This window comes from Triticum urartu, chromosome 3A (genome assembly GCF_056163025.1).
Source record: "Triticum urartu cultivar PI428250 chromosome 3A, HENAU_Tu73, whole genome shotgun sequence".
Lineage (NCBI taxonomy): Eukaryota > Viridiplantae > Streptophyta > Magnoliopsida > Poales > Poaceae > Triticum > Triticum urartu.
In genome coordinates this window covers 13,914,256-13,941,226 of record NC_141875.1, presented here as the reverse complement: position 1 = coordinate 13,941,226, position 26,971 = coordinate 13,914,256, and the positions used below count along the sequence as shown (strand labels likewise).

At 46.3% G+C, this 26,971-nt stretch overlaps 2 protein-coding genes across 2 annotated transcripts; one reads left to right on the top strand and one right to left on the bottom strand.

The window, feature by feature from the left end:
* The first annotated feature begins 259 nt into the window (after positions 1–259).
* Positions 260–406, top strand: LOC147977814 (uncharacterized). Its single transcript, XM_087516462.1, has one exon. The coding sequence runs from the start codon at positions 260–262 to the stop codon at positions 404–406; it is 147 nt and encodes a 48-aa protein (XP_087372588.1).
* Positions 407–23,033: 22,627 nt separating this feature from the next.
* On the bottom strand, positions 23,034–26,615 carry LOC125547631 (putative ubiquitin-conjugating enzyme E2 23). The gene is made up of 5 exons (XM_087516461.1): positions 24,879–26,615; positions 24,663–24,788; positions 24,113–24,496; positions 23,788–23,869; positions 23,034–23,713 (listed from the first exon to the last, which is right to left on the bottom strand). The coding sequence occupies exons 1-5, from the start codon at positions 26,613–26,615 to the stop codon at positions 23,034–23,036; spliced, it is 3,009 nt and encodes a 1,002-aa protein (XP_087372587.1).
* Between the last annotated feature and the right edge of the window lie 356 nt (positions 26,616–26,971).

The window sequence follows — 26,971 nt, the reverse complement described above, 5'->3', positions numbered from 1 at the left end:
TCACCATGATTGAGCTGATCAATCTTCACATCTGAATGAACAGGGCATCCATCCATCTCAAAGGTTTATTTTGTACGACTAGCTAATTAAACTTCTTATTTGTTTTTTCTTATTCTTCCTTCAGTAATTGCTAGCTGATTCTACTTGTTGTACTGCTGTTGGTGTGAATCCCATTTGAAAATTGCTTTGCCTGCAACTGCAACGGCAACGCCAGCAAAGTAAGGAACGCTAAGGCTAGGCAGAGCAAGGAAGGGGAAGGATGACCATGCCGTGGGGGCTGGTGGCGTACATGGTGGACATGGTGTGGGCGGTGCTCGCCTGGTGGGCGTCGGCATGCCTGCTGGTCAGCAACGAGATCGCCCGCGGCATGCGGGCCGGGGAGATTGGCCCCTTCGTCATGGGGTGAATCTCACTTCAGGAATCCTCCCTTCTAACTCCTTCATGCAGGTGCTCTGCTCTGAACCTTCTGCTCTAGTTTCTTTGCTAGTAAATTGATGAACATGGGGATACATTTTTTGATTACCCTATCTGCTCTGTATCCTAAAATACACGCCGGCGATGTGTTAATTGGCTCTGAGATTTGTGTTTGCCAAATATATTCGAGTACCTAACAAGAGGCTAATGAGAGACTTTATACAGAGTAGTTTTATCTTCTGGATATAGGTTATTTTTCTTCTGGATAAGATAGGATGTTGTTATACTGGTATAGGTTATACTATACTGGTATAGGTTATTTTTCTTCTGGATAAGATAAGATGTTGTAAAATAGTCTCGGCTTGAACTAAGTTCAAATTGGTTCAGTAAATCACTACGCAAATGAATGCTCCATTGCAGCAGAGCTGCACATGGACGTGGAGTTGTTATACAAGTGAATGCTGTTCTGCACTTTTGCTTATTGTACGCTCCTCCTTTTGGCCATTTTATTTCCATAGGCAATGAACTCTGATTCAGCTAGGACATCACATGACCATGCTCTGTTTCTTCTCAGGTCCAGCCTGATTCGAGCTTCCTGGACAGCCACAAGGCATGCCTTGGCCGCCATTGAGCAGAATGCCGCTGGTGGCCAGCGGCGACAAAGTGCCGTCTCAGCGGATAAGGGAGTATCAAGCGAGACATCATCATCATCAAGCGAGCATGGGAGTTTTTCCTGCAAGCAAGTATCTCATTATCCTTACCTTCATCTGAACCACACTTGCATTTTTAAATCTTCGGAGATGGCGTAGGATAAGGCCCAGATGAACGCTTGTGGAAATATTACAGCCCCACTGTTAGGAGTACAAGTTAAGTCCTGACAGACTGGGCGTAAGTGGATTGGTTTGCCTTTTGATTAGTATATAAGTAGATGGTAGCAGACCTGGACAAATAACATTAAAAATAGACTTCGCCTGTTCCCTGTTTTGAAGAGCAGTGGGAATCAATTTTGTGATGTCCTTTGTTGGCGATTTCCCTATCCATGAAATGATAAATTTTGAACAGATGTTAACTGTCAAATATTTCAAGCATATATAGCTCAAATACACTAGTATTTCTTGAATGCACCAAAACAAGAAGATATCATGAACACGTACAGCTAGGGTATGCATTTAGTAGGTGTTTTTCCGTTTTGAAGATTAATAATAGACTAAAAGAGACAGAAATTGAAGAAAAAATACCCTACTGGATCTGCACGAGGGCGCGAACTAACAAGTTTTCACGTTCTCGACTGGGTGCAGGGTGATCGACGAGGACTACTGCGGCCCGATGGGAGTCGTGCTCTTCAACTACTCGGAGGTAGACTTCACCATGAAGCCCCGCGACCGCGTCATACTGATTATCGTCCAGGTGATTGTGACGCAGGAGGTCCCTGGGGTGGAGGACCTCGACGCCACCGTCCGATCACCGAGGCGGAGGACGACGCCACCGTCCGGAGTTCCTCAAGGTGGAGGACCTCGACGCTTTGTACATACATCTAGAGAAGTGGTCTGGTTAGGTTGGTGGTGAAACGCTAGGGAAGGTACCAACCTTTTGAGGATGGTTGTGTGCGTCCTCGTGATCTCTTCGAGTTGAGATATTCAATGTTGCATCCATGAACACTGCTAGTGTTAAGATAGTTCTGTGAGATTTATTTTGCACTGGACGTGTCTCTGATCTCCATTCATGAATACTGCATCTATTTTTATTTTTTTTATTCCTAATTTGTTACGTTGCGAAAAAGTTCCCTACTAGTATTTAGGAAACTAGTAGCGCTGGGAAAAAGTTCCCTACTAGTATTTAGGATACTAGTAGCGCTGGTTTTATAGGCACGCTACTACCACTTTATTAGTAGTAGCGCGAGTCTTTAATAGCAGTAGTGTGGGTGGCACACGCTACTACTAACTATTAGCTGTAGCGCCTTATTAGTAGTGTCGGTCCCCGCGCTGCTGATACACCTAAAACCCGCGCTGCTGCTAGCCTTTTCCCTAGTAGTGCAGGTCTATGTTTATCTTTAGCACAAGGTTTAGCAATTCTAGCAGTTTCACCTTCGAACTGAATAACGTGCCCATCAATATTATCAGACAAGAGATCTTTAAAAATAGCAATATAGGCTCTACTTTAACTTGTTCAGGATGTGTATAAGTTCTAATATTGATTTTACGAACAACAGTTGAAGCTTTAGCATCATCCTTTATTCTAACAGGGAAAGGTGGTTTCTCAATATAAGGAGTAGGAACAATAGGATCATTATAAGTGACAGTCTTTTCTTCAACTTTAATAGGTGCAGCTACTTTTACTTCTATGGGAGGATGATATTTAAACCACTTCTCCTTAGGGAGATCAACATAAGTAGCAAAAGATTCACAGAAAGAAGCTACTATCTCAGAGTCAAGTCCATATTTAGTATTAAACTTACGGAAAATATCGATATCCATAAAAGATTTAACACAATCAAACTTAGGTGTCATACCTGACTCCTTACCTTCGTCGAGGTCCCAATCTTTAGAGTTGCGTTTAATTCTATCCAATAAATTCCATCTGAATTCAATAGTCTTCATCATAAAAGAGCCAGCACAAGAAGTATCGAGCATGGTGCGATTGTTTTCAGAAAGTCGAGCATAAAAACTTTGCATAATTATTTCTCTCGGGAGCTCATGATTGGGGCATGAATATAACATTGATTTAAGCCTCCCCCAAGCTTGAGCGATGCTTTCTCCTTCGCGAGGCCAGAAATTATATATATAATTGCGATCACGATGAACAAGATGCATAGGGTAATACTTTTGATGAAATTCCAGCTTCAATCTTTTATAGTCCCATGATCTCATATCATCACATAGCCTATACCGTATCAATGCGTCTCCCTTCAAAGATAAAGGGAAGATCTTCTTCTTAGCAACATCATCGGGTATACCTGCAAGCTTAAATAATCCACAAACTTCATCCACATATATTAAGTGCTCATCATGATGCTTTGTTCCATCTCTTGTAAAAGGGTTAGCTAGCTGTTTTTCTATCATACCCGAAGGATACTCATAAGAAATTTCATTTTCTACTGGTCGGGGTGAAGATACCCCGAACAAGCCCCTCAGAGAATTACTTTCCATAGTAACAAGTGACAGTAGATTTCAGCACACTATATAAATTTTTCCTTACCAAATTCCACCTACCAAAGGCGCTACACTCCCCGGCAACGGCGCCAGAAAAGAGTCTTGATGACCCACAAGTATAGGGGATCTATCGTAGTCCTTTCGATAAGTAAGAGTGTCGAACCCAACGAGGAGCAGAAGGAAATGATAAGCGGTTTTCAGCAAGGTATTCTTTGCAAGTACTGAAATAAGTGGTAACAGATAGTTTTGTGATAGGATAACTTGTAACGAGCAACAAGTAACAAAAGTAAATAAAGTGCAGCAAGGTGGCCTAATCCTTTTGTAGCAAAGGACAAGCCGGAACAAACTCTTATAATAGGAAAAGCGCTCCCGAGGACACATGGAATATCGTCAAGCTAGTTTTCATCACGTTCATTGATTCGCGTTCGATACTTTGATAATTTGATATGTGGGTGGACCGGTGCTTGGGTGTTGTTCTTACTTGAACAAGCATCCCACTTATGATTAGCATCTATTGCAAGCATCCACAACTACAACAAAAGTATTGAGGTAAACCTAACCATAGCATGAAACATATGGATCCAAATCAGCCCCTTACGAAGCAACGCATAAACTAGGGTTTAAGCTTCTGTCACTCTAGCAACCCATCATCTACTTATTACTTCCCAATGCCTTCCTCTAGGCCCAAATAATGGTGAAGTGTTATGTAGTCGACGTTCACATAACACCACTAGAGGCTAGACAACATACATCTTATCAAAATATCAAACGAATACCAAATTCACATGACTACTCATAGCAAGACTTCTCCCTTGTCCTCAGGAATGAACGCAATTACTCACAAAGCATATTCATGTTCATAATCAGAGGGGTAATGATATGCATATAGGATCTAAACATATGATCTTCCACCAATTAAACCAACTAGCATCAACTACAAGGAGTAATCAACACTACTAGCAACCTACTAGCACCAATCCCGGACTTTGAGACAAGAATTGGATACAAGAGATGAACTAGGGTTTGGAGATGAGATGGTGCTGGTGAAGATGTTGATGGAGATTGCCCTCTCCCGATGAGAGGAGAGTTGGTGATGACGATGGTGATGATTTCCCCCTCCCGGAGGGAAGTTTCCCCGGCAAAACAGCTCTGCCGGAGATCTAGATTGGATCCGCCAAGGTTCCGCCTCGTGGCGGCGGAGTCTCGTCCCGAAAAGTGCCTCTCTATTTTTTTCTCATCGAAAGACCTCATATAGGAGAAGATGGGCGTCGGAGAGCCACCAGGGGGCCCACGAGGTAGGGGGCGCGCCCTAGGGGGGGCGCCCCCCACCCTCGTAAGCAGGGTGTGGGCCCCTTGGCCTTCATCTTTGGCATGGATTTTTCTTTATTTCTTTTAAGACATTCCGTGGAGTTTCAGGACTTTTGGAGTTGCGCAGAATAGGTCTCTAATATTTGCTCCTTTTCTAGACCAGAATTCCAGCTGCCGGCATTCTCCCTCCTTATGTAAACCTTGTAAAATAAGAGAGAATAGCCATAAGTATTGTGACATAAAGTGGAATGACAGTCCATAATGCAATAAATATCGATATAAAAGCATGATGCAAAATGGACGTATCACGTATCACTCCTCGGTCTTGCCGTAGTACTGGCTCTCGTCGTCCTTGCGATCACTCCGCTCGCGGGCCAGCTTCCATGACTCAATGTCTGAGAGCGGCCTCTTCAACTTGTCCTCCTGCAATGTCAAACAAAAGTTAGCCATACATAAGAACATGACGGTAAATAAGAACAAAAATGCATCCATATAGATATACCTTCATGGCCTTGAGGCCCCTGTGGTTCCAGTTTCCTTGGCCATGTGTCCCGTCTTTTCCACGGTTAGCCCGGGTCTTGCTGCTCTTGGCAGAAAACTCTGCATCGTCGCTGAGCCACCTATCCACCAAACTCGCCTATCCGTCATGCCTTCCATAGCACCAATGAGGAACAACCTATGCAAATTTTTGAAGCATGACATGTGAGCACGAAACATATAGTTGACTGCTTGAAACAATCAAAAGTCAGTAATAGTTACCTTCATGAATTGCTCCCTTCTCAAGGTAAGTCGTTGCCTCTGCGCTTGAGTTTTGGTCATCTTTTGGTGCAGGTAGATGTGATAGTACTGCGAGACGGCAACCCAACGCACCTCGTACTGCAACTAACGAGCTTTCTTCTTCGCAGCCCCAAGCAAGACCACGTCGGCTATGGGCTTGTGCTCGTCATGAACTTTATAGAGTTGCTGCAATCATGCATAAACCAGAAGCAAACAAGGCATGAGTTGAGTGATTCAATGATAAACTATGAACGAAACTGAAGACAAGTGATTCAGAAGAGAACTTACCCAAAATTTGGTGATCACGGCCTTAGCGGACATCCCGTACTCCGCGTGGCTGTAAGCCTCGTAGTGGGGCCAGCTCATGGCCAAAGCCCGCAGCTGCGGGTCCCTATCTGGCCGCAGGCAGAATAGGCCCGGCCAAAACTCCTTCAAGAGGACAGTGATAAGGCCGTTCGGTTTACGGCCCTTTCCGCGAAGGATCCAGTTACTGCAAAAGAATTAAAGGATTGCCGTGTGTACAATAAGAAAATGTTGTCATGTGTTGAAAATATGATTGTTAGGCACTTACTCTGTCCCCGCAGGTTCAATGAGCCACTTGTGCGCCTCGATAGAAGGTGGTGTAGGTACTCCGGCAGTACCACGCAACCACCCCTGCGGAGCACCCGGTGGCAAGTCACCCCACAACTCGGGGTCAACCTCCCCTCCACGCCTCCTCGCCCACCTCCTCACCCTTCTCCTCGGCCTCCTCCTCCTTGGCCTCCTCCTCCTCGCCCTCCGCCTCCTCACCCTCCTCCTCATCGCCATCAGGAACATACTCCTCCTCCTCAGACTCAGAAGGTGCCTCAGTATAGGAGGGCATCGAAGAAGACCCTCCTATTTTGGACACGACCCGGAGTTTTTTTCCGCGGCTGCCTCTCCCCACACCTCCTCCTCATGTAGGGGTTCTCCCCCACCCCCTCCTCCTCTAGGGTCTCCTCCCCTGACCACTCCACCTCCCTGTGAGGTGTCATCCTCGCGTAGTCAGGAGGGAATTACCTTGTGGGCTCGTCCACTCTAAGTAAGTTCTTTGAATTTACTGAGGAAACTGGCGCCGCTGGACTTGCCCATGATTAGCAAACCTGCATTAAGAAGAGAATAAACAATTAGTAAGGATATCAAATAAACAAGCATACAGGAAAAACATTAATGACAGAAGAGCACATTAAGCATACTATTGTAATGATCATTAAAAGAACTTAAATTTTCTAGAACCCATATGAATCATCACTATTGTAATCTATTTGTCGACCGGTCTCATCATCACCATCAGGCATATCTTCTTCGTTGTCTGACGGAGGTGGAGGCTCTTCCTCATCGTCAGCGTCTTCATTTAACTTTTCAAGCATAATTATGTCTCTTTAATTCACAACTGCCTCACCATCAATCCGTGCGTCGTCGTCGTTTGGGTCCAGGTCAACATAACCCAAGTCATCATCCTTGTTGTTTCGGACCACGTCATCATGTTCCTCTTGAACAAACACTCCCTCGTATGTCATGGGGTTTATGTTGTAGTAATCATCATCGTACAGGTCCGGTAGCTTACCATGTGGCAACACCTTGAACACAACTTCCCAACCCTTTAGGTACTCTTTCTGGCATGGGTAAGGCAGATAATATACTTGTGTGGCCTAGGTAGCGGCGATAAAGAGATCAGCTCCGGCATAGACGGTTGATGGTTTAACTTCAACTAAAAATAGAAGGCGTATGTCTCAGACCCTTTTTGGGGTCGAACCATCGGCATTTGAACACAGTGAGACTTAGGGGTTCGCGTCCACGTTTGAATGTAAGCTCGTATATTTTTCCTACCCTTCCGTAGTAATCTACTTTATTATCTCCTTCAGTGAAGACTTTGGTATTTATGGTTTTGGGATCAGGCCGACTGTTCTGGTGCTTCTCTGTATGGAAGCGATACCCATTCACATCATACTTTTGGCATGTCATGACGGCAGGGTCAAAACCCATGGAAACCCATCTCAATTCTTCATCCATTGATTCGTTCATATAATTTCCCTACAAGTTTAATTGAAATTATAGGGTGCATGAGTTTAATTGGAATTGTATGGTGAAATAGGTAATAGGGGAGTGCGAAAAATTACTTTCTCCATGAACCACGCAACGAAATTTTTCCTTCCATCAGCACCCTTTCGGAGAAGAGCAAGTTCCTCCGCTTCAGTAGGAGGCAGCATTCCCGTCCACTCTTCATCAACGAATCGACTACAATAAGAAAAGCGGTATAAGAACTAGGCAAAGTGAACATAACAAATTGACTAAAAGAATGGTGCAAAGGTATTACCTCATCCACTCATCCTCAACTTCCTTGATGTTGTGCAAGATATAGAACATGACATCCTCCCACTCATCTCGTGGCATGAGATAAGGTGTCGAGCATCCAGCCCTGCCACCTTTCCTGATGAATAGAGGCAGCTTGGGTTTATACTTCGGTTCTTCTGTATTGTATCGAGACACCTTATTGTGCAACGTGGGAACATGGTCCGGATAGTAGGCTGTCCTGAGGTCTGCCACCTCCTCTAGGATAATTGCTCATCTCTGGAAGCTTCAATCTTAGCTTTGTATCCACATTTCTGTCTCAGATGCTTGTTTTGTCTCTCAGGACCGTACTGCCAATGATTCTGCACAGGATCATGCAAAAAAGGGACTCTGCGACATTATTTTCGGTGTGCATCATGTCAATGTTGTATGGAAGTTTCAGGTCCATAAAATAGGGAAGCTGCGTGAAGGGGGTAATGTGAGTCCAGTTGTGCATCTCACCATAAACTTCAAAACATTTTTCCCTTTACCTTTCCCTTTTCCCTCGCCCTCGTCGTCACCTGTGGCTTTGCCTTTGCCTTTGCCTTTCCCTTCGCCGGCAGGCTTAAGAGCTTTCAGCTGAGCAAGCACATCCGCACCAGAAAATGTTGGAATCTCGTTTACTTCATGGACAACTTTGCCTTTTGTGAAGTTCTTCTTGTCTTCCCTATCAGGATGGTCTGGAGGGAGGAACTGTCGATGCAGGTCAAAGGCAACATACTTGCCACCGTTCTTCAGCCAAATGAAAATCAAGGCCTGCATGCACACTGGGCAAGGCATCTTTCCACTTGTACACCATCCACGGAACAGGGCATAGCCGGGAAAGTCCTGCATGCAATATTGTAGCCAAAATTTCATCAATTTTTTTTCTGTAGATGCCGGTCGTATGTCAACCTCGGGAAGTACCAAGAATGGTGCAAATCATCCACCAACGGCTGCATAAACACACTCAAATTCTTCCCCGCATATTCAGGCCCTGGATTTATAAACGACAGAAACATGGTCTTGCGTTGCATTATGGCGTCGGGAGGGAGATTGAGTGGAATAACAAATACGGGCTAGCAGCTGTATGGATTAGATGACATACCATATGGATTGAACCAATCACATGTTATAGCAATTCTGACATTCCCAGCCTCGGCTGCTTCCTCCGGGTAGTCTATATCGAATGACTTCCATGCTTCACCTTCTGATGGATGTACAATTTTTTTGGATTGTACATTTTCCCTTCCTTGTGCCACTTCATCATTTTGGCAGACTCCTCGGTGATGAAAAGGCGCTGCAGTCTTTTATAAAATCAAGATACCGAAGAACCTTCACAGGGATTTTTAGCTGCTGCTTCTGACCATGCTCATCGACCACCTCATTATACCGAGAGGAACCGCACTTCATACAGTAGTTGTCATCCGCATACTCATGCCAAAATAAAAGGCAATTCTTTGGACAAACATGTATTTTCTCATAATCCATGGAGAGCACCTTCATGATTGTCTTCGTAGCGTACATGGTTTTCGGTAGTTCATGGCCCTTAGGCAGGCTGTTAGCCCATACTCCTAGAAATGCTTCGAAGCAACCTCGGCTATAGCCGTACTCAGCCTTGACTGCCATCAGTTGCGAGATGGCATCCAGCATAGATAGCTTGGCACCCTCATAAAAAGTTTTCTTTGACGAGGCCAAGATATCCAGGAAGGCCTTTGCGGTTTCCTCCGGCTCCTCCGGTTCATTCGCTGAATGTGACGGAGGTGTCGGCTGTGCAGCAAAGACATCATCTAGCATGTCTCTAACCCCATCGTCCTCATAACCAGCGACGCGTTGTCGTATCACCTCCTCTCTACCACGGTCCCGCTGGACAAAGTTTATCAGCATATTAAAGTTGGGCATAAATCCATGCGTGCGAAGGTGCTTAGTCATCTCACTCTTATCTCTATGCATATGTCTCTTACATTTGGCACACGGGCATTCTGGCAAAATCCTCATTGGACTATGGAATATCTCTTTCAAAAACACATCAGTTTTCATGACCCACTCTTTACTTGATTCCGATGGAAAAACCCACTATACATCCACTGATTATCTGCCATCTTTGCTATATTGGAAGCCACACAACAAAATTAAGGATTCATTTAAATTACTCACATCAATATTTTATTTTTTACAAGGTTGAAGAGAAACGACATTTAATCCACCTACATCTCTAATAGGAAAAGATGGGTCCTAATCCCACCCGAGAATGTGTAGATTGAGTACGTTGTCCATGATCTACCCCATTCCGAGAAAAAATTTCGGCAGCACCTCCCTGCTATTCTCCAAATACACGTCCCGGCAAAATGCCGAGAGAATGTGCATCCGGAGAACAACAGGGAGGCGCCGCCGAAATCCTGTCTCGGAACGGGGTAGAGCATGAACAACGTACCCAATCTACACATCCTCGGGCTATCCGTGGAAAGCGCTGGACAATCCAAAAGAGCTACGGTGATAAATATGCAATTGAATGCATATTTATCGATGCAACCCTTTCTGACGGGAGACACCTAGGTTACATGACTTGTTGTGAAAATGAAATCTACTTAAAAGAGGGTAGGAGGTGAAGGTGGATTCGCAGCTCACCCTCCGCTGTAGAGGAAGTAGTCGAGCAGCGGCAGGATCACGGACGAAACCTAGACGACGAAGGCTCCAGGGAGATGAAATACCACAAAGCCTGTAAATTTTACCGAGTCAAAAAATTTGAGGGCATCACATCACATAAAGCATTGACACTTCAAACTATGAAAAAATCATATTGCTAATGACATGTAGTCAAGGTTTTAGATCATCATGATACTTCAAATCCTAATTTTCATCAAGTGTCAAATTTTGTTCTTCAATTTTTTAGCAAGATCATCATGATAAAATAACTACTCATCAGATACCAATTTTGTCAACATCACAAAATGAAACTATAGCTATTTTACAACATCTCAGATATACCAATTTTGTTCTTCAAATTTTTTTAGCGCATCTCACATAGCTATTTGACAACATCACTAACTTGACCAAAGACAAAACTAACCAATATACATCAATCCATCCATTCATCCATATTTCAATACACATGCATCTATCACATAACAAGCAGTAAAAAATGCAAAAGAAAAAAGAAAAAAAAGCTCACCGGGGCGACTGGGGACGGTGAGGCAGGGGCGGCCGGTGCAGCGGGCGAGTAGGGGGCGGCGGTGGAGGGCCTGCTGTGGCAGGGGCGGCCGGGGACGGGAGGGCAGGGGCGGCCGGGGACGGGAGGGCCGGGCGCGCGGGCCGGTAGGAGCCACGGACGGCGCGTGGTCAGGGGGGAGGCCGGGGCGGCGGTGGGGTAGGGGGAGGCCGGGGCGGCGGCGCGGTCGAGGGAGGGCGGGGCGACGGAGGGAGGAGATGGCAGTGGGGGAGGAAGGGGTAGAGACGGCGGGGAGACGGTGGCAGGGACGGCGGGGGTGACGGCGGGTGGAGACGGTGGCGGGGGAGGCAGGGGTGGAGTAGGCAGCGGCAGGGGCGGGCCGAATGCGGCGGTGGTGGCAGCAAGGGTCGGGCGCGCGGGATCGGTGTCGGGGAGAGATGAGGGGAACGAGAGGATGGGGCGCCCGGCGGATGGATAAGGTTAGCTATGCCTAGCCGTCGGCATAGGAGAAGACGCCACATGGCACCTATGCCGACGGCTTAGCCATAGGCATGTTTTTTTTTATTTTTTCTATTTTTTTATTAGCAACAAATTTAAATTTTTAAAATAAATCTACTACTAATTTATTATAATCCAGTAGTCTAACCTAGCGTAAGACCCTACCCAAGGCTGCTCACACGGCCGTTTCCCCCCTCCGGTGTGGTCCACGGCAATCGGGGGCTAGCTATCCCTTCACGACTCATAATTTTACTGCGCTCCGATTCTTCAATAATATTCATGCCGCGCCGTTACCGCAGACGTCCGTGAGCAACGCCCGGGGCAAACCCACTGCAAAAACCCCTTCGTGTAGACCCGACGCGTCCGTTTCCCCCTCTAGGTGCCGGCGGCGGCGCCGTCCGTGAGGGGGGGCCACACCTCAGAGACGCGTGCCGCCTCTTTGGACATGCCACAACACCACCCCGCATATTTGAGGGGCCGATGCGACGCTCTGGTGGCATTGCAACCCCGCAGGCCCCCGTCCCGCCTAACCCTAGAGCGGTTGACCACGAGATCTAGCCCTTTGACTTTCCATGGACGGGCTTTGACCAGTGGACCTCTCCACCCGGTTGTGTCAGGTCAGCCTAGAGGGACACCTAGGAGCAACATCCGGGCCAAACCCACGGCTACATCCCCTCCGTGTAGCCCCGACGTGTCCGCTTCGCCCTCCAGGTGCCGGCCGCGGCTCCGTTCGTGAGGGGGGACACGCCCTGGAGATGCGTGTCACCTCTTCGGACATGCCACAACACCACCCCGCATGTATGAGGGGCCGGTGCGACGCTCCGGTCGCATTGCTACCCCCTAGGGCCCCCGTCCCGCCTAACCCTGGAGCGGTTGACCATGAGATCTAGCCCTTTGACATTTCACGGACGGGCTTTGACCAGTGGACCTCTCCACCCGGTTGTGTCAGGTCAGCCTAGAGGGACACCTGGGAGCAACATCCGGGCCAAACCCACAGCTACATCCCCTCCGTGTAGACCCGACACGTCCGTTTCCCCCCTCCAGGTGCCGGCGGCGGCGCCTTCCTGAGGGGGGCCATGTCCTGGAGACGCGTGCCGCCTCTTCGGACATGCCACAACACCACCACGCATGTATGAGGGGCCGGTGCGATGCTCCGATGGCATTGCTACCCCCCAGGGCCCCCGTCCCGCCTAACCCTGGAGCGGTTGACCACAAGATCTAGCCCTTTGACTTTCCATGGACGGGCTTTGACCAGTGGACCTTGATACGTCTCCGTTGTATCTATAATTATTGATTGTTCCATGCCAATATTCTACAACTTTCATATACTTTTGGCCACTTTTTATACTATTTTTGGGACTAACATACTGATCCAGTGCCCAGTGCCAGTTCTTGTTTGTTGCATGTTTTTTGGTTCACAGAATATCCATATCAAACGGAGTCCAAACGGGATAAAAACTGAAGGAGATTTTTTTGGAATATATATGATTTTTGGGAATAAAAATCCATGCGAGACGGTGCCCGAGGTGGCCACGAGGCAGGGGGCGCGCCTGCCCCCTGAGCGCGCCCCTGACCCTCGTGGGCCGCCCGTAAGGCGGTTGATTCCCTTCTTTCGCTGCAAGAAAGCTAATATCCGTATAGAGATCGTGTTAAAATTTCAGCCCAATCGGAGTTATGGATCTCCAGGAATATAAGAAACGGTGAAAGGGAAGAATAACAGAATGCAGAAACAGAGAGAGACAGAGAGACAGATCCAATCTCGGAGGGCCTCTCGCCCCTCCCATGCCATGGAGGCCAAGGACCAGAGGGGAAACCCTTCTCCCATCTAGGGAGGTCAAGGAAGAAGAAGATGAAGGGGCCCCCTCTCCCCTTCTCTTCCGGTGGCACCGGAACGCTGCCGTGGCCATCATCATCACCGCGATCTACACCAACACCTCCGCCATCTTCTCCAACATCTCCATCACCTTCCCCCATCTATCTATAGCGGTCCACTCTCCCGCAACCCGTTGTACCCTCTACTTGAACATTGTGCTTTATGCTTCATATTATTATCCAATGATGTGTTGCCATCCTATGATGTCTGAGTAGATTTTCGTTGTCCTATCGGTGGTTGATGAATTGCTATGATTGATTTAATTTTCTTGTGGTTATGTTGCTGTCCTTTGGTGCCCATCATATGATTGCTCGCGTGGATCACACCCTAGGGTTAGTTGTATGTTGATAGGACTATGTATTGGAGGGCAAGAGTGACAGAAGCTTCAACCTAGCATAGAAATTGATGCATACGGGATTGAAGGGGGGCCAATATATCTTAATGCTATGGTTGGGTTTTACCTTAATGAACATTAGTAGTTGCGGATGCTTGCTAATAGTTCCAATCATAAGTGCATAGAATTCCAAGTCAGGGATGACATTCTAGCAGTGGCCTCTCCCACATAATACTTGCTATGGGTCTAGTAAAGTAGTCAATTGCTTAGGGGCAATTTCGCAACTCCTACCACCACTTTTACACACTCGCTATATTTACTTTATTGTTTCTTTATCTAAATAGCCCCTACCTTTTATTTACGTGCTCTTTATATTCTTGCAAACCTATCCAACAACACCTACAAAGTACTTCTAGTTTCATACTTGTTCTAGGTAAAGCGAACATCAAGCGTGCGTAGAGTTGTATCGGTGGTCAATAGAACTTGAGGGAATATTTGTTCTGCCTTTAGCTCCTCGTTGGGTTCGACACTCTTACTTATCGAAAACTGTTGCGATCCCCTATACTTGTGGGCTATCAAGACCTTTTTCTGGCGCCGTTGCCGGGGAGCAATAGCGTGGGGTGAATATTCTCGTGTGTGCTTGTTTGCTTTATCACTAAGTAATTTTTATTTGCTGTTCTTAGTTGTTCTCTATCTTTAGTTATGGATATGGAACATGAAATACCAAAAAAAATTAGGTGTACTTGCTACTCATGGAGATGGGGATCCTCCTAAAACCCTCGATGCTGGTTATGTGAAAATATTATGTACTACTTTAATAATCCTGAGAAAACCCCATTCAATTATGTAATGGGAGTAACATTGGATCAACGTGAATACTTTAGGGATTACCGCTTGACACAAAAAGGGAAACTATTATGGGATCAAATTCATATATTGAATTGGTATGCTAGGGAACTATGCTTGAGATATGATTATACTTGTTGCTCTAAGGTGAAGGCTCCACACCTTCCCTTTTCATGTGAATTTAATGATAATGAAACCTTAGCTTCTTATGAAATTTAATGATTACTATGATGTGGAACAAATAGAAGAATTTGTTGGTTTTAAGGGTGCTTATGAAATTGAATCTTTGTTTGAAAAGCATGAAGCTTATGATGATGATGTTTATAGGCCTGAAAATTTAGCTATCTTAAAATATTGCTATGATAATTATGAATATAATTCCTATATTAATGCGCTTATTGAGAAAGTCTCCGCTGTCCAAGAAGAGACTAATATTTTCCAGGAGTCTACGGAAGAAGAAATTGATGAAACTGTGAGCTCATTGGATGAAAAATATGAGGAGGAGAGCGAAGAACAAAAGGAGTAAGAGCGGATTAGCTACCCGTGCCCACCTTCTAATGAGAGTAACTCTTCAACTTATACATTGTTTAATTTTCCTTCGTGCTTACCGGAGGATGATTGCTATGATCATTGTTATGATCTCGTTGATTCTTTTGAAATATCCCTTTTTGATGACGCTTGCTATGCTTGTGGCCAAGATGCCAATATGAATTATGCTTATGGAGATGAACTTTCTATAGTTCCTTATTTTAAACATGAAGTTGTTGCTATTTCACCCACACATGATAGTCCTATTATCTTTTTGAATTCTCCAAACTACACTATATCGGAGAAGTTTTCTCTTATTAAGGAATATATTGATGGGTTGCCTTTTACGTTGCACATGATGATTTTGATGAATATAATATGCATGTGCTTGCTGCTCCTACTTGCAATTATTATGAGAGAGGAACTATATCTCCACCTCTCTATGTTTCCAATATGATAAAATTGCAAGAAACTGTTTATACTATGCATTGGCCTTTACTATGTGTGCATGAATTGTTCTTTTATGACATGCCGATGCATAGGAAGAGAGTTAGACTTCGTTGTTGCATGATATATGTTACTTTGTGCTCACTACTAAATTACAAATCATTGTTAATTAAAGTTGGCTTTGATATACCTTGGGATCCGGGTGGATTCACTACTTGAGCACTATATGCCTAGCTTAATGGCTTTAAAGAAAGCGCTGCCAGTGAGACAACCCGGAAGTTTTAGAGAGTCATTTATTTCAGTTGAGTGCTTTTATATAGTTTAAAAACAACAAAAATAAAGAGGGGAACCCAAAACTTTTTCAAAAAGGAAAGCGAAAGTGAGAAAGACAAGCATTGTTGAAGTGGGAGCTAGCCTTGAACTTTGTTCATGCTCACGGAAACTTTTTGAATCTTGATCACAGAAACTTTTCAATAAAAATAATTATCCCCTTGTAAAATTTCATTGTATTATAAAAATAATGTGCCAAGGTTCGCCTTTAGGATGTTTACATTTGCCTGATGGTTTGTACGGTGCAGGACAGAAACTTTGGCTGTAGTGCGCGATTTTACATTTCTTGCTGGAACGTCAAATGGTTCTGATTCTTTTTGAACTTTCTTCCTATACAAATTTTTTATTTTTCCTAATTTTGGTAGAATTTTTCAAGTATCAGAAGTATGGTGAATGTTCAGATTATTACAGACTGTTCTGTTTTAGACAGATTCTGTTTTTGATGCATAGTTTGCTGGTTTTGATGAAACTATCGATTCATATCAGTGGATTAAGCCATGAAAAAGTTATATTACAGTAGGCCCAATGCAAAAACAAAATATGAATTGGTTTTCAACAGTACTTAGAGTAGTGATTTGCTTTATTATACTAACGGATCTTACCGAGTTTTCTGTTGAAGTTTTGTGTGGATGAAGTGTTCGATGATCAAGAAGGTCTTGATGTGAGAAGAAGGAAGAGAGGCAAGAGCTCAAGCTTGGGGATGCCCGAGGCACCCCAAGTAAATATTCAAGGATACTCAAGCGTCTAAGCTTGGGGATGCCCCGGAAGGCATCCCCTCTTTCTTCAACAAGTATCGGTATGTTTTCGGATTCGTTTCGTTCATGCGATATGTGCAATCTTGGAGCGTCTTTTGCATTTAGTTTTCATTTTTCTTTTATGCACCATGCTGATATGAGATAGTACTTGGTTGATTTATAGAATGCTCATTGCACTTCACTTATATCTTTTGAGTATGGCTTTATAGAATGCTTCATGCGCTTCACTTATATCTATTGAAGTTTGGATTGCCTGTTTCTCTTTACATAGACAACCGCCATTTGTAGAATGCTCTTTTTCTTCACTTATATTTGTTAGAGCGTGGTCATATCTTTTGTAGAAAGAATTAAACTCTCTTGCTTCACTTATATCTGTTTAGAGAGATGACAGGAATTGGTCATTCACATGGTTAGTCATAAAATCCTACATAAAACTTGTAGATCACTGAATATGATATGTTTGATTCCTTGCAATAGTTTTGCGGTATAAAGATGGTGATATTAGATTCATGCTAGTGGGTAGTTGGGGATTAGTAGAAATACTTGTGTTGAGTTTGTGATTCCCGTAGCATGCACGTATGGTGAACCGTTATGTAACGAAGCTGGAGCATCAGGTATTTATTGATTGTCTTCCTTATGAGTGGCGGTCGGGGACGAGCGATGGTCTTTTCCTACCAATCTATACCCCTAGGGGCATGCGTAGTAGTACTTTGCTTCGAGGGCTAATAAACTTTTGCAATAAGTATGTGAGTTCTTTATGACTAATGTTCAGTCCATGGATTATACATACTCTCACTCTTCCACCATTGCTAGCCTCTCTAGTACCGCGCAACTTTCGCCGGTACCTTAAACCCACCATATATCTTCCTCAAAACAGCCACCATACCTACCTATTATGGCATTTCCATAGCCATTCCGAGATATATTGCCATGCAACTTCCATCATCATCATATACATGACTTGAGCATTCATTGTCATATTGCTTTGCATGATCGTAAGATAGCTAGCATGATGTTTTCATGGCTTGTCCGTTTTTTGATGTCATTGCTACGCTAGATCATTGCACATCCCGGTACACCGCCGGAGGCATTCATATAGAGTCATACTTTGTTCTAGACATTGAGTTGTAATATGGAGTTGTAAGTAAATAAAAGTGTGATGATCATCATTATTAGAGCATTGCCCCAGTGAGGAAAGGATGATGGAGACTATGATTCCCCCATAAGTCGGGATGAGACTCCGGACGAAAAAAAAGAGAAAGGCCAAAAAAAAGAAGGCCAAAAAAAGAAAAAAAAGAAAAGAAAAAAATGAGAGAAAAAGAGCGAGGGGGCAGTGCTACTATCCTTTTTCCACACTTGTGCTTCAAAGTAGCACCATGTTCTTCATATAGAGAGTCTCTTGAGTTGTCACTTTCATATACTAGTGGGAATTTTCATTATAGAACTTGGCTTGTATATTCCGATGATGGGCTTCCTCAAATGCCCGAGGTCTTCATGAGCAAGCAAGTTGGATGCACACCCACTTAGTTTCAGTTGGAGCTTTCATACACTTATAGCTCGTAGTGCATCCGTTGCATGGCAATCCCTACTCACTCACATTGATATCTATTGATGGGCATCTCCATAGCCCGTTGATACGCCTAGTTGATGTGAGACTATCTTCTCCTTTTTGTCTTCTCCACAACCACCATTCTATTCCACCTATAGTGCTATATCCATGGCTCACGCTCATGTTTTGCGTGAGGGTTGAAAATGTTGAAGCGCGTTAAAAAGTATGAACCAATTGCTCGGCTTGTCATCGGGGTTGTGCATGATGTGAGTATTTTGTGTGGTGAAGATGGAGCATAGCCAGACTATATGATTTTGTAGGGATAACTTTCTTTGGCTTTGTTATTTTGAAAAGACATGATTGCTTTATTAGTAGGCTTGAAGTATTATTGTTTTTATGTCAAATGATAGACTATTGCTTTGAATCACTCGTATCTTAATATTCATGCCATGATTAGATTACATGATCAAGATTATGCTAGGTAGCATTCCACATCAAAAATTATCTTTTTATCATTTACCTACTCGAGGACGAGCAGGAATTAAGTTTGGGGATGCTGATATGTCTCCGTCGTATCTATAATTTTTTATTGTTCCATGCCAATATTATACAATTTTCATATACTTTTGGCAACTTTTTATACTATTTTTCGGACTAACATATTGATACAGTGCACAATGTCAGTTCTTGTTTGTTGCATGTTTTTTGTTTCGCAGAATATCCATATCAAACGGAGTCTAAATGGAATAAAAAGTGAAGGAGATTTTTTTGGAAATATATAAGATTTTTGGGAAGAAAAATCTACGCGAGACGGTGCTCGAGGTGGCCACGAGGCAGGGGCGCGCCCCTGACCCTCGTGGGCCACCCGTAAGGCGGTTGATGCCCTTCTTTCGCCGCAAGAAAGCTAATATCCGGATAGAGATCGTGTTAAAATTTCAGCCCAATCGGAGTTACGAATCTCCGGGAATATAAGATACGGTGAAAGGGAAGAATAACAGAACGCAGAAACAGAGAGAGACAGAGAGACAGATCCAATCTCAAAGGGGCTCTCGCCCCTCCCATGCCATGCAGGCCAAGGACCAGAGCGGAAACCCTTCTCCCATCTAGGGAGGAGGTCAAGGAAGAAGAAGACGAAGGGGCCCCCTCTCCCCTTCTCTTCCGGTGGCGCCGGAACGCTGACGTGGCCATCATCATCATCACCGCGATCTACACCAACACCTCCGCCATCTTCACCAACATCTCCATCACCTTCCCCCCCTCTATCTACAGCGGTCCACTCTCCCGCAACCCGCTGTACCCTCTACTTGAACATGGTGCTATCATATTATTATCCAATGATGTGTTGCCGTCCTATGATGTCTGAGTAGATTTTCGTTGTCCTATCGGTGGTTGATGAATTATTATGACTGATTTAATTTGCTTGTGGTTATGTTGCTGTCCTTTGGTGCTCATCATATGATTGCGCGCGTGGATCACACCCTAGGGTTAGTTGTATGTTGATAGGACCATGTATTGGAGGGCAAGAGTGACAGAAGCTTCAACCTAGCATAGAAATTGATGCATACGGGATTGAAGGGGGACCAATATATCTTAATGCTATGGTTGGGTTTTACCTTAATGAACATTAGTAGTTGTGGATGCTTGCTAATAGTTCCAATCATAAGTGCATAGAATTCCAAGTCAGGGATGACATGCTAGCAGTGGCCTCTCCCACGTAATACTTGCTATGGGTCTAGTAAAGTAGTCAATTGCTTAGGGGCAATTTCGCAACTCCTACCACCACTTTTCCACACTCGCTATATTTACTTTATTGTTTGTTTATCTAAACAGCCCCTACCTTTTATTTACGTGCTCTTTATATTCTTGCAAACCTATCCAACAACACCTATAAAGTACTTCTAGTTTCATACTTGTTCTAGGTAGAGCGTGCGTAGAGTTGTATCGGGGGTCGATAGAACTTGAGGGAATATTTGTTCTGCATTTAGCTCCTCGTTGGGTTCAACACTCTTACTTATCGAAAACTGTTGCGATCCCCTATACTTGTGGGTTATCAGACCTCTCCACCCGGTTGTGTCAGGTCAGCCCAGAGGGACACCTGGGAGCAACATCCGGACCAAACCCACAACTACATCCCCTCCGTGTAGTCCCGACGCGTCCGTTTCCCCCCTCCAGGTGCCGGCGGCGGCACCATCCGTGAGGGGGGCCACGCCCCGGAGATGCGTGCCGCCTCTTTGGACATGCCACAACACCACCCCACATGTATGAGGGGCCGATGCGATGCTCCGGTCGCATTGCTACCCCCAGGGCCCCCGTCCGCCTAACCCTGTTGCAGTTGACCACGAGATCTAGCCCTTTGAATTTCCACGGACGGGCTTTGACCAGTGGACCTCTCCACCCGGTTGTGTCAGTTCAGCCCAGCGGGACACCTGAGAGCAACATCCGTGCCAAACCCACGGCTACACCCCCTCCGTGTAGGCCCGACGCTTCCGTTCCCCCCCTCTAGGTGCCGCCGCCGGCGCTGTCCGTTAGGGGGGCCACGCCCCGGAGATGTGTGCCGCCTCTTCGGACATGCCACAACACCACCCGGTTGTGGTAGGTCATCCCATAGAAACACTTGGGAGCAACGTCCCCTCCGTATAGACCCGATGCGGCTGTTTCCGCCCTCCAGGTGTCGGCGGCGGCGCCGTCCGTGAGGGGGGCACACCGCGGACGTGAGGGCGTCATACTCCAGAGACAGGTGTCAGGCGTTTGCAACCGCCACAAAACTTCTGTCGGCGTAGCTGTTTTTGATTTTAATAAAATATAAGGACCTATATTCAAAAGAACATGACGGCACATTATTAACGTGCTCGAAAGAAATACAAACTATATACATATATATATATATATATATTCATAATCTATGGAAAAAATTACAAACTACATAAATATTCATATAATAATACATAAAAAAGCATATGCTACATGTCTGTTAATATAATAATACATAAAAAAGAATAAACACATATATAAAAAAATAACTATGCCGACGGCCGTCGACATAGAGATGGCAGGGTTTAGATGGGCGGCGTGCCGCGGATCGGTGACGTGGCGGTATGCCGACGGCCGCCGTCGGCATATGTGTTGGACGGTGCGCCGTGGATCGGTGACGTGGCATGCGGAGATATGCCGACGGCCGCCCGTCCCGACCGTCGGCATAGATTTGATGGTGTTAGCCGCTGGTCACGGGCGGGGTCGCCGGGCCCACTGCTATGCCGACGGCTGCTGCCGGCGTGTTTGCAGCTAGGCCGACGGCCATTTTGTGCCGACGGGTGCCGACGGCTTAGGTCAGGGTAGCCCGACGGCCAGGATAAGCCGAGGCCCAAGACGTGGTTGTCGGCATAGCTCCAAGTAGGCCGACGGCGGCCGTCGGCATTGTTTTGGCCGTCGGGGTAGGACTCTTTTCCGGTAGTGAACCCGACGCGTCGTACCTCCACTAGCCTGCACACCTCCCACGTAGCCACTGGCCAGAGACGCCGACAGGCCGGATTCGGCCAGATCACGGCATCACACCACAATTGCGTCACCATGGAGGCTAGCAAAGGCTAGCATTCCTTTGGCCGACGCGAAGACGCGCCCCACAAAGTGGGAACGAGAGGGACGCACCCGCCCCAACTCGCCGGAGAAGAGCAGACGCCCGAAGACCAGGAGCCCGCCGATGACATTGTTGCGGCCGTCACCCGTGAATGACACAACTCCCAAGAGGTCGCCTTGTTGGAGAAGAGCCACCATGACGAACCCTAGAGGCCGAACGGCAATGCTGCCAAGGCCACCGACCTGCCAATTGCTTCTGAGCCGTGCAACCGAAAGGGGACTGACTTCCCCTACTATGAGCTCCCGCCCAATGCCAGAGCAGCATGCCCGCTTTGCACCACACTGAACGTGGCCACCCTTGCCAGTGCATGCACCCGCGTGAGCGTTGCAGGAGGAGGATCCCCCCCCCCATCCCGCCGAGCCGCGCGGGCTTTGCCCTGTGACATCCGCTGACAGTGGCGAGAAGAAAGATGGGACGGACGGGACCGCGTCGGCGGCGGCTAGGGTTCGCTCCCAGGCCGCCCGTGGGAGCAACCAGGGGAGTTGTATTACATGGATGCTTTTTTAGAAGAGTTTGGTATTTCGTACCTTGTTGATCAAAGTGTCGTATGTTGTACAATTCCGATCGTTGTGGTGGTTCAACATTTGTTTACATGCATTCTCGCTGATGCCCCATAGCTTCACTTTTGTTATAATATATGCAGCATGATAATTTGTCATTAGACAAATACGAGAAGGTATATAGAACAATTTCTCATTTGACATTTGTTATAACATGGCTATGATCTACTTTTGGAACCATCTTATATGCTAACCAAAATTGATACTTTTGGAAGTGATTATATAGCTGTGGAAGGGAAGCATACTTCCCCACTTTACCGTACCAGACCTCCCTTCGTAGACGAATTAATAAGCAATAGCAAAATTAGTAACCTATGTGTACCAAGAAAATAAAGCAAATAGGGAGTACGTATAAATTGTTTTAGAACAAAAAAGTGAACGATTACAAAACCACCACCATCACCAAAAATCATATATCTGTGTAGCCCTCATTTCAACTAATCCAAACTAATCTGGAGGTGTAGCAAAGGTCTCACCATCACATACTCGTCTCTCTAGTGAGTTGCTCACAGCACATAGCAATTTGATTCATAGCTATTGGTACTCTTCGCATCCCTCGGCTCCCATCTCTGTGAAGGCTGCCATGAGGCTTGGCACCACGTTGTTGAGTGCAAGCCTTAACCCAGCCGAGCACGACCGCTTCCTACTCGCTCCAGCGTCATGGGCATTGTCGACACTATTTCCCTGCAACCACGCATTGCATGTCCTGAGCACAAACCTTCCCCGAAGGCGGAAGTGTTCCTTAACGAATTCCTCAAATCCCTGAGGTGGTCGACGTAAAAGATGTTGCATGGTCCGAAGGGTAAGCAGGTAAGCATTCTCATTGTAGGGCAGCGCATTGCGGCGACCCTCTGGTTTGTCGACCAGTGTTCCATAGCCAGCCTCATTGTAGTATGGTTGGTCATTGAGGACAAGGCCCTGGATGGAGACAACGACTTGGAGGAGGCTTGATGTCGTCGAGGACCAGACCTCGGTGCCCTCGCCACCGAATGTGTTTAGCAAGCTGAGGCACACCGTACCAGACTCATAGAGGTTGGGATTGAGCCGTAAGCCGAAGGAGTGGTAGTACACTTGCGGTGGGGCAGACGGGTATGACAGAGGTAGCTGCAGATCGAAGAAGAAAAGGCCGTGATGGTATGGTGTCCCGCTCACGCCCACCATCACCACCCGAAGCAGATCCATGCGGTCCTCGAATGCTCGCACATAGATGGTTTCTGCACATTAAATGGTTGGCTATTCATTTGTAACCAAGCATATGGACCATGTATTTTCAGGTGCACTGACATACCTGGTAAGTCGTTCTCTAGAATTTTCCATTCCTTTTGTACTGTTTTGGCCCAACTCTTCCCACGACCAGTGCCCTGCATTTCCTTGAAAAAAAAGAGCATTGATTAAAGTTCTACAGTTAGTAAAATTCGTTTTATAATGACTTGTAACATGTTGTGTGGTCATTTACTTATTTTAAGTCAGAGAGTTTAGTTTTGCATTAAAAAAAGGAATGCCATAAGATGGATTCCACCGTTAGACAAACACCATACTGTGCATGTAAACATCCCTTACTCTAACCTTAATTACCTCCGTTCTTCATCATTTTCTAACATATATATAATTACCTGGTCCGTAGTCTCAAGGTAGTGGTGATCCAGAGGGCTCATCTGCAGTACATCGAAACGTGGAAAGCTGAACGATTCATCACAGCAACAGGTAGCATCTGCAACCTTCGTCCCCCCGGCAAAACCATGACTGGTCAAATCTACATCAGCACCGCTGGTCCCCATTGTAGCACCACCGACACTATCATCATTTGCGGGCGCAGGTAACTCCGAGCTTGGTGACAACGATGAGGGCGGCCAGTTCATCAGGTACCCTTTACCGCGAGCTACCATGTCGCTGGTGAATTGGAGCAAAGACCGGAATGAAAAACCTAAAAGGCTTGTCCTTGACATTGCCGGGCTGGCGCTTTCGACATCGTTATCCAGATTTTGAAGATCAATGTCCTAAAATAAGATAACACATATAACCACATCAATTGAGGTGTATCCATCCATATAATCATTTATCATCGAATAAATAGTACTTTGCTGCCTACCAGGAGAAACCAAAATAGTCCCCACACCTCATTGTTTCTTGAAGTGGACAATGTTTCGAAAGATAGATATATACCGTGTTGGCAGCAAGCGGTCCTTCGGGTGCGTCATCGATGCCATCGTCCTCTACCCAGTCGCCCATTTCAAGCAATAGCTCCATGTAGTGCTCGTCCTTGACGACAATGATCTCATGGGGCAATACCTGCAGCACACCAAAACAAATCAACAAAGTTGAGTAGAGAACGTAACATATATGTAGATCTGAGAAAGGTACTAGAAATTATCCACCTACCGTTGACATGCTACCATCACCCCACTTGACTTGGATGTGCCCATTAGGCAATTCAACTACCCGCCCCACCCATGAAATATCGGCGGGAACGACGTTTTTCTTCTTGTTTCCCCGTAACAAGGGTGCACTTCCACCGTCATCTGTTGGTCCCGATGGTAGGATACGAATGACAATATCACCATAGTAAGCAGAGTGGTTAGAATCCAATTTTAGGTCGTAAGCACTGACGGTTTGGTCGCAGTCGACCTCCCTAACCTCATCTGGGTGCCCTGACGTCTTGAACCATGATACACAAACCGTCTGGTCCTCGTATTGCAGGCTCTTGACGATGCCCACACGCACCGTTGGTCCAGTTCCGGACGCAACAATGTCATTGTTGACACTAGTAGTTGTCACATCATGGTCACCAGTAGCTTCAACGGCAGCACTAATAGGAAAAACGTTGGCGACAACATGCTGTCCTGGGAAGAATTCTTGCTCATTCCAGATCCCAAAGGGAACGACGGTCGATGAAGGTCTGCCATGTTGCCGTGTGCCGTCCTGCCACAGCACGTCGACGGTGGTGCATGTGTCGGCGACGAGCATGGGAAACTCCACCTCCACATGTCTCATGACTTGTGGCCGTTGCGCCCGTCTATGGCCCTCAAAGGCAACCTTCCTTAGCTGCTTCCGATAAAACCTCTCATCCTTCTGCTTGGTGGGTGGTACCACCTGAGAGTTTGTTCCTTCACACACCTCTTGGTTTTCTTGTGAGCATGCATTGTATTCCTCCTCCTCCTCCTCCTCTGCCTCATCATCATCATCATCATCATCATCATCATCATCATCATCATCATCATCATCATCGTGTTGATCAGGAGCACAAGCTGCATCCTCTTTGGTGGAACTAGTTTCTATAAAAAAACAGCGGTCAGCAAGCCCCCAGCAGCAATTGTACGAGGCGCAGAAGAAAATAAGATCGTCTGGGTTCTGGTAGGCTGGAGGAGCGGATGCGTCCACTAGCCCCTTGTCGGTGCCACAATGCCTGGATGCAACCCAGTAGACGAGGACGCCGGACGTCTCCACCTTCATGATGGTGCCTACTTGTCGGTAAGGATGCCAGTAGCCATTAAGCCAGCGAGCATCCTTGAAGAGTGAACAAGCGCCTGGTAAGCTGACGTGCTGCCCCTGGTGTAATACACTATTCATTTGGCGGCGATGCATGGTCACCATGCTGCCGCTTTCATGCACTCTCGCCAGATTCGTGGACTCCGCGTCTCTGATCCTGCAAACGGCTCCGTCATCGAACAACACATCGACGTCGATGGACACCTCGACCACACGGCCGAGCCACGGCCCGAACACGACAAAGTCGCCAAGGTTGATGCTCCTGACGCGCCGCAGGCTAGACGGGGACACCCCCGTGATGACCTTGGTCGGCACGCCGTTGTTGTCGAGCTTGGCTAGGCTGAGCACGGTGTTGACGCCGGTGACGACGCCGATCTGGCCGCCCATGTCGGATGCCGACCCGACCACCTGTCCAGGATACAGGTGGCTCCTGTCGACCACCTTGATGTCGCCGACGTTCTTGTACTCAACACTGTCATCGATTCGCAGGAGCTTGAAAGTGTCGACAGGGAGATAGATGTTGTCCACCTGGCCGTCCGCGAGAACGAGGCCACGGTCGATGAACCTGCGGCCGGTTTTCACGAGGTCGAGCAAGTAAAGATTGGGAGATGCCGCCGCGGGGACAACCATCGTAACCGACTTTTCCGGCAAGAGTGCGTACGTAGCAGAAGCTTGCGGTTTTGTGCCGATTGCTTTCCGGCCAGAACCTGGTGTCGACTGATCTCGCCGGCCGGAGGCTTGCTAGATCTCGTCCGGCTGGAAACGCACGGTGGTGCTAGGTATATGCTATGCCACGTACGGATTGGATTAGAATTCCTATAATACTACTCGGAGAAAAGTACCACGGCCTGCTTAATTAATTCCAACAGATCGATCGCACACTACGAAAGCTTTATATATGGAGTAGAAGAGGCTCCTGAGTTCTAGCCTTATACGGATGAGATTTTTGTTCCTTATACAAAAGCAACACAATTCTTTTCTTTTTT

Bases quoted from the DNA above. Each gene is read 5' to 3' on its own strand.
- LOC125547631 (XM_087516461.1), bottom strand. From the start codon at position 26,615: ATGGTTGTCCCCGCGGCGGCATCTCCCAATCTTTACTTGCTCGACCTC. The intron at 24,497-24,662 runs GTATATATCTAT...ATCTTATTTTAG, and splicing joins GACCGCTTGCTGCCAACACG to GACATTGATCTTCAAAATCT. The intron at 23,870-24,112 runs GTAATTATATAT...TTTTTTTTCAAG, and splicing joins ACCTTGAGACTACGGACCAG to GAAATGCAGGGCACTGGTCG.
- LOC147977814 (XM_087516462.1), top strand. From the start codon at position 260: ATGACCATGCCGTGGGGGCTGGTGGCGTACATGGTGGACATGGTGTGG.